Source organism: Perognathus longimembris, chromosome 11 (genome assembly GCF_023159225.1).
Source record: "Perognathus longimembris pacificus isolate PPM17 chromosome 11, ASM2315922v1, whole genome shotgun sequence".
In the NCBI taxonomy this organism is placed as follows: domain Eukaryota; kingdom Metazoa; phylum Chordata; class Mammalia; order Rodentia; family Heteromyidae; genus Perognathus; species Perognathus longimembris.
In genome coordinates, this window is record NC_063171.1 from 67,582,725 (window position 1) to 67,596,553 (window position 13,829).

The 13,829-nt window shown below is 41.8% G+C and overlaps 1 protein-coding gene across 3 annotated transcripts in view; it reads left to right on the forward strand.

Moving 5' to 3' along the window:
- Cnst (consortin, connexin sorting protein) overlaps positions 1–13,829 on the forward strand; it is a 67,703-nt gene that overhangs the window by 38,508 nt on the left and 15,366 nt on the right. For all 3 annotated transcript variants that reach the window (XM_048357517.1, XM_048357516.1, XM_048357515.1), the window contains exons 4-9: positions 3,164–3,194; positions 5,987–6,073; positions 6,612–6,726; positions 7,964–7,985; positions 8,191–8,287; positions 12,634–13,529. In XM_048357517.1, coding sequence (XP_048213474.1) covers positions 3,164–3,194; positions 5,987–6,073; positions 6,612–6,726; positions 7,964–7,985; positions 8,191–8,287; positions 12,634–13,529 — 1,248 coding nt within the window. The remainder of the gene's footprint in view (positions 1–3,163; positions 3,195–5,986; positions 6,074–6,611; positions 6,727–7,963; positions 7,986–8,190; positions 8,288–12,633; positions 13,530–13,829) is intronic.

The window sequence follows — 13,829 nt, forward strand, 5'->3', positions numbered from 1 at the left end:
GCAAAAACAAAACATCCTGTCACCTCCCAAGGGACACGCGAGCTGAGAGCAGGGAGGCACATTGCGTTCATTTCAGTAATTCCCAGGGCAGCTCTCTGTGCCTTTTACCCACATTCACTAGTTGTTGACATTCTGTCAAACTTCAGGGTTTTCTGTCTCAGCCAGTTGCTTGCCCTCCCTTTCCCCACTGAGATACTTGAAAGTAATTTGCAAGCATTTTGTCACTTCATTGCTGAATACTTGCACATATATCTCCCCAGGAAAAGGATACTCCTGTGTAACCTACAAGACCATTATCAATCCCAAGTCATTAGACCTAATATAATAATTTATTTGTTAATTCTAACATTACTATTATTTTCCCAGTAGTAGGGTTTGAACTGAGGGCCTCACACTTGCAAGTCAGGCATTCTATCATTTGTCCTTAGCCCTTTTATTTTTAGTCTGTTTTTTGAGATATGATCTTGATAACTTTTGCCCAGGCTGGCCTCAAACCTCTTATTTTCCTGTCCCTGCCTCCTGAATAGCTAGGATTATTGTGTGTGTGTTTGTGTGTGTGTGTGTTTCTACTATGCCACAGCACATAGGATCCCTGTCAACAATTGTAAACCCTATGCTTTGCGTATACTCTGTTATATACCCTATATTTCAAAAGGCTAGGTAAAAGGGTTTATGTTTTTCTCAGTTCCGAATTAGAGCCTGGGCACAGCGGCTCAAGCCTGTAGTCCCAGCACTTTGGAGGCAGAGATCTGGAGAGCAGTAGTTTGAGGCCAGCTTGGGCAAAAAGTTAGTGAGATCCATCTCAACCAAACAAGCTGGGTATGGTCTTTACACTGCCATCCCAGCTACTCGGGAAGCCATTATAGTAGGATCTCAGCCAGAGGCCATTCAGAGCAAAAATGCAAGACCTCCAGGTCTCAGCCTCTTGAGTAGATAGGATGATAAGCACAAGCTGCTGGTGCCTGGCCAAAAAATATTTCTTCAAATTTGTAAAAGGCAGAAAAGTAAATCCTGGAAGAAAATGTTTTTTTTCAGGCAAGAAAAAGTAATCATAACACCGTAGTTTGTTACATGGCTTGGCTTCTGTTTAAGGTAAACTTTATTTATAACAGTATTTTTGAGTGAATGTGTGAGAGAGTTTACTAAAGATGAAAAACTATAGCCAACCTAATAAGAAAAATAGTTAGAGAGACAGAAGGTTAAAAAATTAAAATATGGGGGCTGGGAATATGGCCTAGTGGCAAGAGTGCTTGCTTGCCTCGTATACATGAAGCCCTGGGTTCAATTCCTCAGCACCACATATACAGAAAATGGCCAGAAGTGGCGCTGTGGCTCAAGTGGCAGAGTGCTAGCCTTGAGCAAAAAGAAGCCAGGGACAGTGCTCAGGCCCTGAGTCCAAGGCCCAGGACTGGCAAAAAAAATAAATAAAATAAAATATGGCCAGGTACTGATGGCTCATGTTTATAGTCCTAGCCACTCAGGAGGCTGAGATCTGAGGAATGATGGTTCAGAGCCAGCCTGGGCAGGAAAAGTCCATGAGACTCTTATCACCAATTAACCAACAGAAAACTGGAAGTGGCGTGGTGGCTCAAAGTGGTAGAGCCGCTAGCCTTGAGCAGAAGGGCTCAGGAACAGCACCCAGGTCTGAGTTCAAGCCCCACAACTGACAATAAAAAAATAAATAAATATATGGAAAATGAGGAAGTGGCACTGTGGCTCAAAGTTGTAGAGTGCTAGCCTTGAGTAACAAAGCTCAGGGACAATGCCCAGGCCCTGAGTTCAAGCCCCAAGACCAACAAAAAGTAAATTTAAATATGTAAGTGTAGATATATATGGTAAATGGGTAAATGAAAGTGTGGGGCAACAAACAGGTGCCAGAGGCTCATGCCTGTAATCCTACCTACTTGGGAGTGTAAGAATGAGAGGATCGAAGTTCAAGGCCAGTCCAGGCAAAAATGTTTAAGAGACTTTTTGCTGGTCGTGGGGCTTGAACTTTGAGCCTGGGCCTTGTCCCTGAGTTCCTTTTTGCTCAAGGCTAGCACTCTACTATTTGAGCCACAGTGCCACTTCCATCTTTTTCTGCAATTAATTGAAAACAGGAGTTTGCGGCTGGCTAAAATGTGCGGTCCTCAGATCACAGCCTCCTGGGTAACTAGGTGGTTAATTGGGGATAAAGAGTCTCATAGACTTTCCTAGGTATGCTGACTGAACTGTGACCAGATCTAGCTAGCACTCTGCCCCTAGAGCCACAGTTCTACTTTCTGCTTTTCATTGGTTTATTGACGATTTGAGTCTTACAGACTTTTCCTGCCCAGGCTGGCATTAAATTGTGATTCTCAGATCCCAGCCTCCTAAATACCTAGGACACAGGCATGCTCTGCCAGCACCTGGCCTTTACTGACTTTTTTTTTTTCGGGGCCAGGAGGGGAGTGTTGGGGACCAAACCCAAGGCTTCACACATACTAGGCAAATCCTCTGCCACTGGGCTACTTCTGTAATCCATTAGCCTGACCTTTCTTTTCTTCTTTCTCTTTGCCTTTTTCTTTTGCTGCTGGTCCTGGGGCTTTCAGTCAGGGCCTGGGCACAGGCACTGTCGCTGAGCGCTTTTTTTTTCCTGAATAATTACTTATTTATTGTCAAGGTGATATACAGAGGGGTCAGTTTCATACGTAAGACAGTGGGTACATTTTCACTGAGCTTTTTCGGCCAAGGCTAGCATGCTGTCACTTGAGCGACAATTCCACTTGCTGGCCTTTTTAAACCTCTTGAAACACAACTAAAAGTCTATGTTGGAGATGAGATGAGTGTGGGGATAGAGCCGGAGAGCCTCACAGGACGCGACAGACCTCTGCTTTTTAGTCCACTCGTGGTATGCCATCATGCACTTTCGTAAGGCCGTTTCCTCAGTCTTAGGTTTGTAATGTCTTTGAATACAGAGGAAAGGACAGGCTTGTGTGAAGACCAAAGCATACCTACAATGCTTGCTGTGCTTGCAGTGAGCAGGACTGCAAAGTGTCCTGTGCCTACATGTTCTGACTGGTAGATAGACTAAAAAAGTTTCCCTAGTTTCATGTCAAAACATTCAATTCCCATATCTGTATTTCTTCTAAATTTTCCTGTCAACCTAAATATTGACTTAATTCTGATTGGTTTTTTTTAACAGGTAGCGGAGTCCTATTTCCAGGAAGAGGACTGTATCCTTTTCTTGATTATAAGATGAGAGTCATAGAAGTTTTAGAGAACCATCCATTTTTAATATTGGAGAGTGTGCAGTCAATGTACAGATCACCTGATTTCCATGGAGTCTTGACAGTGTTCATACAGAAAGCAAGGTTTGGAAACATGTCAGTCACTCCTGTCAATTCTCTAGACACACCTAAATTGGACTTCCCATAACTAAGCCCTATTTTACCAAAATTAAGTATTTGTGTTCAGAAGAAAAAAGCACACATTGCTGAAAAATAAAATTCACAAATTATTGAATTTTCTTACTGTTCTCATGCAAGTCAAATAGTACTCATAGAGTACATCTCATATCTCATATGTCCTATTAAGAGCTATAGTCATGAGTTGTAAGGACAAGTTCTGAGAAGTGCATCAGGTGATTTTGTTGCCAAGAAACATGCTAAGATAGCTACTCCACTGTAGTAACAGTTATAGTTTTATGGGCCCATGGTTCAGCGCTGACCAAAATGTCTCCTCTTGTAGTTCATGGGTGTATATAGCTGCAAAGGAAGGGCAGTTCTTATCTAAGTATAAGCAGAATAGACTTTTCCAAGGTCATCCCTTACTACACTTACTAACTTTTTTATTTTTTTTTTGCCAGTCCTGGGGCTTGAACTCAGGGCCTGAGCACTGTCCCTGGCTTTTTTTTTTCTCAAGGCTAGCACTCTGCCACTTGAGCCACAGCACCACTTCTGGTCATTTTCTATATATGTGGTGCTGAGGAATCAAACCCAGGGCTTCGTGTATACGAGGCGAGCACTTTACCACTAGGCCACATTCCCAGCCCCACTTACTAACTTTTGTATAAGAAAGATCCCCAACCCCCACCACAGTACTGGGGTTTGCTGGCCTCACTACCCGAGCCATGCTTCAAGCCCTTTTTCACTTTAGGTTAATTCATGGATAGGATTCTCTGGTCCTCAAGACTCTGCCTTTGGAGTGGCTGGGATTACAGTGTGAGCCACCATGCCTGACCTTCAATTTTTATTTATTTATTTATTTATTTATTTATTTATTTATTTATTTATTTATTGCCAGTCCTGGGCCTTGGACTCAGGGCCTGAGCACTGTCCCTGGCTTCTTTTTGCTCAAGGCTAGCGCTCTACCACTTGAGCCACAGCGCCACTTCTGGCCATTTTCTATATATGTGGTGCTGGGGAATCAAACCCAGGGCTTCAGGTATATGAGGCAAGCATTCTTGCCACTAGTTTCCCAGCCCCAATTTCTCTTTCTAAATTTGCTTTTCTTGGGGCTGGGGATATAGCCTAGTGGCAAGAGTGCCTGCCTCAGATACACGAGGCCCTAGGTTCGATTCCCCAGCACCACATATACAGAAAATGGCCAGAAGCGGCGCTGTGGCTCAAGTGGCAGAGTGCTAGCCTTGAGCGAGAAGAAGCCAGGGACAGTGCTCAGGCCCTGAGTCCAAGGCCCAGGACTGGCCAAAAAAAAAAAAAATTGCTTTTCTTTTGGGATGGCCCAGTATGTAATCTAAAAACAAAATGTATCCCAAGCATTTGATTTTCTCTATTAGTGTATAGTTTTCTTCCTAACCTCTTTAACTTTCATTACATTTCTGAGCAGATTGAAGGTAAGCAAGTACAGATTGAAAGCTCTTGATGAAACTAAGGTCCAACTTCAGACAGGGAAACTTAGTTAATATATTAAAATTGAATTCTGGTGGATGCAGAGAGGGAACTCTCTCCTCTTAACCAAATGATATGGCTAAGTGCATGCTGTAGTTCAGTATGGAGAACAGCAGCCCTGAGAACTTCTAAGAAATACAAGTACATAGGCCTCAGAATCTGAGCCTCTGTGGGTCAGAGCCATGACCCTGTGGCATGAAAGCTTTTCTGATCGTTTCATGTGCAATAAAGGTTGAGAAGCACTGGTTTATTTAGTTCTCAGGCAGAGGACAAAGAGAATTGTTCCTGTTTCTAAGTTTTAAAGGATTTACTTTAGTATAACAGGATCAAGCAGGGAGAAACAGAGAGGACAGGAACGTGTCCTGCTCCCACATAGAAAGTGGAGAACTCCATTCCTCCTGGGGACACTTGTAAGATGATGGATGGGAGGGACATCTGGACCCACCACCTGTTCATAGGAAGGATAAAAGGCTAAGCTGTGAGTTTGTCTCCTGTTTTTCTGGGTCAGCGTTTAGAACATTGCCCAGAGGAAAGTAGCAAGTTGACCTCCTAAGATGCAAAGGTGTGTGGTACAGATGGGAAGGAAAACGACTGTGGAGGTGTGATTAAACATTTTCTGAAGATCCATTTAAGTTTTTGGCCTGTTACTAAGGATGTGAGCCTCTGATCTTGAGAAAAGCATTCGATGGAAAATTATAGTAAGGGGTCAGAATGGGTTTAAACCAGAAACAGTTGTATCATTGCCTGGCAGAAAATTGTTTAAAGAGAGAATTTCACAAAGGAAAACATAGACTCAAGATATTCCATGTAGGTTGTTTCCAGTTAAATAACTTTTGGTTGTCTCTGCCAGAAATACACTCAGCAACTAGGTATGAACTAAAAATTTTAATGTCTACTGTTTGCTGATCATACAGAACCAAGTAGTAACTGCTTAATCTATAATAAAATGTATCTACTTCAAAACCAGGAAACCTTACTTTAGATATGCCTAATTTAAAGTCCTTTTTGTTGGGTTTTTTTTTTTTTTTGGTCAGATGCAAATTTCTCACCTAAGCTTTTCCAAGTGGGATTTAATGTAAATAGTCTTGATTTCTATTTTCCTCAAATTTTCTATTCAGATGAGAAAGCAATGAAATTCATTCAGCTAGAACGGTTGTATCATGAGCAATTGCTTGCAAATCTTTCTGCCATACAAGAACAATGGGGTGAGTACACACTAATAGAGTTATCAATAATCTAAGAGTTCCACCAGAGCTGGGAAATCAGAAAGTAGAAGTTCCACAGTCAAGTTTATAGTGTGAAACATAGGTCCTAGGAGGTAGCTCAGTAGGGAGCACTTGCCTAGAATGCACAAGACCCTCAGGTTCAGTTCCAACATCATGAAATAGAAAAGAGAAAGATGTTGCAAAGAATGTGAACCACTTGACCACAGCTCTATTTCACTGTGAGAAAATCATTTTCCTTGCATTGTGTTCTTGGTAAGTGCCAAGAAAACTGTACAGCTGTTTGCATTTCTTCTGATTACATTGTATATGCTACTAGCTAATTTAGTCTCTTGGATGGTGTTTCCTTATACTGCAAAGTAATCTTGTAGCTATATCTAACTGTTAACTCTTGAATTGTTTGAGAAGGTAACTTTACTTATTAATTTTTATTAGTAGTGCCAGCAATTTGTTTTGCTCTCCTAAATGTTTTGTAAGAGCGATTTTTTGTAAGAGTGATTAACAAATATTTTAAATTTAGAAACCAAATGGAAAAGTGTACAGTTGCATACAGTTACACCTCCAAGGAATTCAGAAAAAGGACTTAATGGTGAAGATTTTGAACAGCTTGCCAAATTTTGTACAACTCATCAAAAGTAAGTATGTCATAATTCAGTTATAGTAAATTGGGTAATAATACTGAGCATTGAAAAATGTACTCTCTTTTTCTGTTTTTGTTTTTTTTGTTTTTTGCCTGTCCTGGGGCTTGAACTCAGGGCATGAGCACTGTCCTTGGCTTCTTTGGAATTGAACACAGGGCTTCATGCAAGCACTGTACCACTAAACCACCTTCCCAGACCTTTCTTGTGTTTCTTGAGCTTTCTGATCCTTGGCCTTGATCCTAGCATTGAAGAAAGAAGTAGCTTTTTCTATATATGTGGTCCTGAGAAATCAAACCCAGGGCTTCATGTATACGAGGTGAACGTTTTAACACTAGGCCATATTCCCAGCCCCTTTTTCTGTTTGTTTGTTTTTTTTAAACTTTTCAAATCAAGAAATTAAAATGGGTATGGTAAAAGTACGGGGTCCACTTTGGACCTTTGAAACAATATTTTCAAAATTCTGAATTAAAGTGTATGTGTGTATGCATGGCGATTTCTATGTCTGATTTAATGTTAGTAAATGTTTGAATTGTTCCTTGCTCTTTAATACACAAATACTTGGGCTGGGAATGTGACTTAGCAGTAGAGTGCTTACCTAGCATGCATGAAGCCCTGGGTTCGATTTCTCAGCACCACATACACAGAAAAGGCTGGAAGTAGCTCTGTGGCTCAAGTGGTAGAGTGCTAGCCTTGAACAAAAAGAAGCCAGGAATAGTGCTCGGACACTGACTTCAAGCTCCAACACTGGCAAAAAAAACAAATACTTTTGTTCAAACCTTTCATGTGTTTGGTATTCCTTAAAATTTAATAATTTAAAGGTACTTTTCTGGTAATGTTTCCATGCCTAATTCCTATACAGCTTTCCCCTGCCATAATCTATTTAGACTGTGATATAAATTGGAATTTAAAAACATGTATGTCAGTGAAATAGTCTTTAAATATCTTATTAACAAAATGTTAACCTTCATTTTTCACTTCTTGATTTCCAAGTTTGGAGCTTCACTGGGGTTTTAGCAGTCCTTGGCTCTTTAATGAGATTAACTTAGGATGTAGCCAGCTGCACTTTGAACTATGTAAGCTGATGGCAGTATTTCAGCAATGGAAATGTTCTGGGCTAATATTAGATCCAGAGAAGCTGTATTTTTTTTATAGCCGTTTCAGTGACATTTGCTTGGAAGCATGCTGTACTTTTTTATTTCAATTTTTTTCTTTCTTATTTTTTTCTTTACAGCCCTCATTTACCCAAACATAAGGTAAGCAATTGTTTCTTCTAAAAATATTGGGGAAGACATTAGTGTCATATGTCAGTTACCTGGGCTGTTTTAAAAAATAAATATTTCTCAAGATAATTTTAGCTTTCAAATATAATTTTAGCTTTCAAATATAATGTGAGTTTTCCCCCCAAAAAAGTCAGTTTGTTTTAAAACTTTTTTAACTACTTGTTTTAAAACATTTTAGCTAGCAGCTGAAGAGAAGTACCTTGGAAGGAAGTTGTCCACACAGCTAACAGTGTCTGAAGATACAAAGAAAAACGGAGCCACAGCCAAAGAGTCAGGTACGAGGAATGTAAGATATCTGCTTTCTGTAGTATTTTAGGTATTACATCTGAATGGCTGCTAAGGACTGTTTCTGCACTTAGGTTTTTGTACATATACTTCTAGAGAAACAGCAAAGCAGAAGTCTTTATGTTGCATAGATTCACTTTTAGATATTATAAAATCTGGGCGGGAATGAGGCTTAGTGCTACAGTGCTTGCCTCGCATGCATGAAGCCCTGGGTTGGATTCCTCAGTACAACATCAACAGAAAATGGCCAGAAGTGGCACTGTGGCTCAAGTGGTAGAGTGCTAGCCTTGAGCAAAAGGAAGCCAGGGATGGTACTCAGGCCCTGAGTTCAAGCCCCAGGACTGGCAAAAAAAAAGAGAGAATCTAGATATTAGAAAATCTAAATTGTTGTAAAAACACAAAATTATGTGTTTAGCAAGTAGTTCTTATATCCAATAGAACATGAAAAGATTGTAAAGGGGTTGAGATGAAATTCAATGGTAAAGAGCTTGACACATATCAAAAACAGCTTAAGGGGGCTGGGAATATGGCCTAGTGGCAAGAGTGCTTGCCCTCCCATACATGAAGACCTGGGTTCGATTCCCCAGAACCACATATAGAGAAAATGGCCAAAGTGGTGCTGTGGCTCAAGTGGCAGAATGCTAGATTTGAGCAAAAAGAAGGCAGGGATAGTGCTCAGGCCCTGAGTCCAGGGCCCAGGACTGGCAATCAATCAATCAATCAATCAATTAATTAAAAATTTTTTTAAATCTTTTTTTTTTCTTCTTTTGGCCAGTCCTGGGCCTTGGACTGAGGGCCTGAGCACTGTCCCTGGCTTCCTTTTACTCAAGGCTAGCACTCTGCCACTTGAGCCACAGTGCCACTTCTGGCCATTTTCTATATATGTGGTGCTGGGGAATTGAACCCAGGGCTTTATGTATACGAGGCAAGCACTCTTGCCACTAGGCCATATCCCCAGCCCCTAAAAAAAAAAAAATCTTAAGCCCCAGATCCAGAAAAAATTAAAGATTAGATGCTCAGAAATTGAATTGTATTGTATTTGGTATATTAAACCAGTCTTCCCTGCTTTAAAAACAAAACCCAAGAACATTTACTAGAGCTGGTTGTGGTTGGACATACCTGTAATCCCAGCTGAGGCAAGAGGAGTCTGAGTTTTGTCATCATAGCAAGAACTAAAAAAACAAAAAACAAAAAACCAGCAAACCAATATTAACCACAAAAATAATTTCTGAGAAGTCTGTTCTGTAAATCTAGATCGCTAAAATCTCTTTCTTGTTAATTATCTACAGCAGCTTACCTCTTTCCTTTAATCTATATATAAAAATAAAGGATGTATGGTCTGTTTTATTCTGCCTTGTACCTTCTTTGAAAAGACTTAGAAACTCATTTCTAAATGTATGTTATTATAATACATTGGAAAATAAAGATGAATGAATAGGGTGATTTTTTTTCTGATTTTTTTCCTTTTATTTGTTTATTTATTTTTGCCAGTCCTGGGGCGTGAACACAGGGCCTAGATGGTGGGACCGAAGGACCTCTCCCCGAGCCTGCTAGAGCATGCTTTAGAGGGAATGACAGTGTTACAGATGACTCCTCGGGTGTAATTTGGAATGCTGTTCTTTTCCCATCGTTTTTGTATTGTCTGTAAGACGCAGCAACCATTTCAGACCAGTGTGTTAATGAAGCTTTACCCTGTGGGTAGTGTGTTACCTGTCACTTCTTGCTATGGCAGTTCCTGGGATAGTTCTTTTAAGTAGTAGCCTCACCTCCGCTCATATAGTGGCTTCCCAGATTAATTCGGTAACTTGCATCACTTAGAGCTACTCAGTACTTGTGCTTCGGTTCTCAAGCACTTGGTCCTATTCAGTCCGTGTTTCATATGAACACCAACATCTCCTTTGATTCAAACATCTTCTCTGTGCTTGGATTCAGGGAGCTAGCTGGACTGGTGCTTGTGGTTGCCTCAGTGCTCCTGTCAGGGGCATATGGACTCACCTCCTGTGGTCCTGAAGCCGGACAGTGTGCCCCATCCAGTCCCCTCATGTGTTTTGATGACCATCGACTGGACCTTTGAGAGCCTGTGGAAGAAAGGCTTGCCCCCTTTCTACCTGGCTATGGCCCTCCTAAGACAATGAGCGCCCAAGGAGGGAAGTGCCCAGGGGTTTGCTCGCTGTCAAAGTCTGTGCGATTGTTGGGTGGCAAGAGAAGGAATGTAGGCCTCTCCCAGAAGGTGACTTCTCAGTCTCTTGACCCTCGGTGATTTTTGAGTGGATAGGGGAGGAATAACACTACTGAGTGAATACCCTGCATTTTCCAGCGGTGAGGTGGTCATGGGGGGGGGGGGAAGGCATGAAGAAGGGAGGGAAGGAAGTAGGCTGGTTCTTTTCTTTGGTGCAGTATGGGCTTTGATGGTCATTTGTACCCTATTTAAGTACAAATAAATGGAAAGCCAAACTTTATCCTCCTTCTTCACCTTTGGCCCCATGTGTAAATTAAGTAATATGCCTATGGAAGAGAGCTGTGCTCACCAGGCAGGAGGGCAGAGGTCACCAGGGAGTGGGTGTGAACAAAGCCTACAAGGAAGTGGGTAGGAACAGATCTCACCAGCAAACAGGTGTGAACAGATCTCAGCAGGTATGGGGAGATCTCACGGGGAAGCAGGTGAGCAGATCTCATTAGAAATCAGGTGTGAGCTGATCTCACCAGGAAGCAGGTGTCAGCAGATCTCACTGGGAAGTGTGCTGTACCATCCTCCAACCAGTTCAATTCACAGTTATTATATACATGAACATTTTTTTTTTTTTTTTTTTTTTGCCAGTCCTGGGCCTTGGACTCGGCCTGTCCCTGGCTTCTCTTTGCTCAAGGCTAGCACTCTGCCACTTGAACCACAGCGCCACTTCTGGCCATTTTCTGTATATGTGGTGCTGTGGAATTGAACCCCGGGCTTCATGTATACAAGGCAAGCACTCTTGCCCCTACATGAACATTTCTTAACTGGTTAAAGGGGAAGAGGGGGTATGTATTGATCTTTCAAGTAAAAATAGAAAGAAGTATCAAAATTCAAACTGTTTCTATTTCTTGTCCAGACTTTTTCTTTTTATTGCTATAGTTTGCTTTAAGAAATTGTAAGAATTGGGCTGGGAATATGGCCTAGTGGTAGAGTGCTTGCCTCATATACATGAAGCGCTGGGTTCAATTCATCAACACCACATATATGGAAAAAGCCAGAAGTGGCGCTGTGGCTCAAGTGGTAGAATGGTAGCCCTGAGCAAAAAGAAGCCAGGGACAGTGCTCAGGCCCTTAGTTCAAGACCCAGGACTGGCAAAAAAAAAAAAAAAAGAAATTGTAAGAATTTGAAAATACACTTAAGGGTGTTATATAAAAATGTTCAATTTGAAATCATTTGCTTTTGTCTTTTTAGTTTTAGTAGCATTATTAGTACTTTTCTTACAATTTATGTTATGGTTATATAAAAAATTAATATGAAGTATATTAGTGTAAAGCTGGGCACCAGCCAGCTCATGCCTATAATCCTAGCTACTCAGGATGCTGAGGTCTGAGCATTGTGGTACAAAGCCAGCCCCGACAGGAAAGTCCCCATGAGACTCTTCTCTGCAGTTAACCACTCAAAAACTGGAAGTGGCTCTGTGGCTCAAAGTGGTAGAACACTAGCCTTGAGCAAAAAATCTCAGGAACAGTGCCCAGGCCTGAGTTAAAGACCCACAGCAGACACACATACACAAAATAAGTATAATGAGTTAGGCATCAGTGGCTCATGTCTGTAATCCTAGCTACTCAAGAGGCTGAGGATTGTGGTTCAAAGCCAGCCTGGGCAGGAAAGTCCATAAACCTCCAATTAACCATCAGAAAACCAGAAGCGACACTGTGGCTTAAAGTGGGTAGAACAATAGCCATAAGCAAAAAAGCGCAAAGACAGCATCTGGGCCCTGAGTTCAAGCCTCATTACTGATAAGAAAAAAAAATTTATAATGAAAATAATTTATAATGAAAATAATTTTTCTAACTTTATAAATGCACAAGGTCAATAGATACATTCATAGAAATGTAAAAACCTTTTAACCTTTGAAAACTTTCTTTTCCCTCATAAAGAAGGCTGTTATTATTTCATAGTAACATACTTTTGAATAATCTGTTACTTTTTACTAAATTGATACTGTTTACTTAATTCTTTTGCGATGCACTGGCCACCTAAGGAGAGAATTTCTCATGAAAGGTTAGAGTGTCACTGTGTTACACTTGTTATTTGTGTGCACCTTCTCTTCTATACAAAACACCCTTTGGCGTTTTTAAACAGCTCCTTTTTCATCATCTTTAGGAAGTGAAGCTTGCTCTGGCCTGCAACCAAGCCAAGAAAAACAGCATGAGAAGGCTTCCCAAGAGAGCCCTGGCTGGAATCAGATGGACACGCAGGCAGATGCCCAGGGCCTCCCGGTGACTACAGAAAAGGGCCACGGGGAGGAGCCGCTGTGCAGCCAGGAAGCCTCGCTGGAGCGCCACACCCAGCCCCCAGAGACGGGAAGCACGTCGGGGCCAGAGGCTCCCCGGAAGGCTGGTGCAAGCCGTGGCTCCTTGCAGGCCGCTCACACGGAGGACCACCCAGAAGAGGCCAGAGGGGAGGCCGTTGCTGCTGTCCCTGAGGAGGAGCCACCTAGTGAGTTGTTGATAAAGCCACTGGTCTTCCCAGGCTGCGACCGCGCCCCTCCTGGCTTGGTTTCTGAGGGCCAGTATTCACAGACTCACAGACAAGAGCTCCACCTGCCACTTGAGGATGCTTCTGAGGCGTTGTCCAGGGCTCGACTGGGGAACAATGCACTGAGTGAATTGCGGGAATCTGACCGTGCCGACAGTGATGGAAAATCACCACAGAGCCAGAGTGACTCAGAGCCTGGCTCTGAGCATACACCTTGTCAAAATAAGAAAATATCTGACTTAAGTACACAGCTTCCAGAAGTGTGCATGGCCCCAGATGAAAGGGGAGATGAGGATGACCAAGTGAATAAGGAGACAGAAGACTATTTGAACAGCCTCTTGGGGTGCTTAAAAGACACCCAGGATTCTATTTCCTATGAGGATAACCAAGACGACGACGACTCTGAGCTCCTTCAAGACCTTTCTCCTGAAGAGGCATCCTACACGCTCCCAGAGAGCCTGCCCACCGATGAGAGCTCGCTCTCTCTGGATGATCTTGCCAAAAGGATAGAGATCGCAGAGGTAAATGAGAGAGGAAATAGAACTAAAAGTAAAATGAGATTCTAAAAACTAATAGAGATGTGCAAACCAATGCTTTGTGTCTGTAAGCTTTCTTTTGTTGCAAACGAGGGAAATATTTTACCAATATAGATTTTAACCATTGCTAGTGATATTTATTTGTATGTGTTTAATAAATTACATGCTCACTACAATGTTTAGAATGTTGAAAAAGTTAAATTGCATGCCTCCAGATACAGTGCAGAACTCTGAGCTTTTATTTGTCATTCCAGGAATTATGGTGAGGACAATGTTAAGCATATC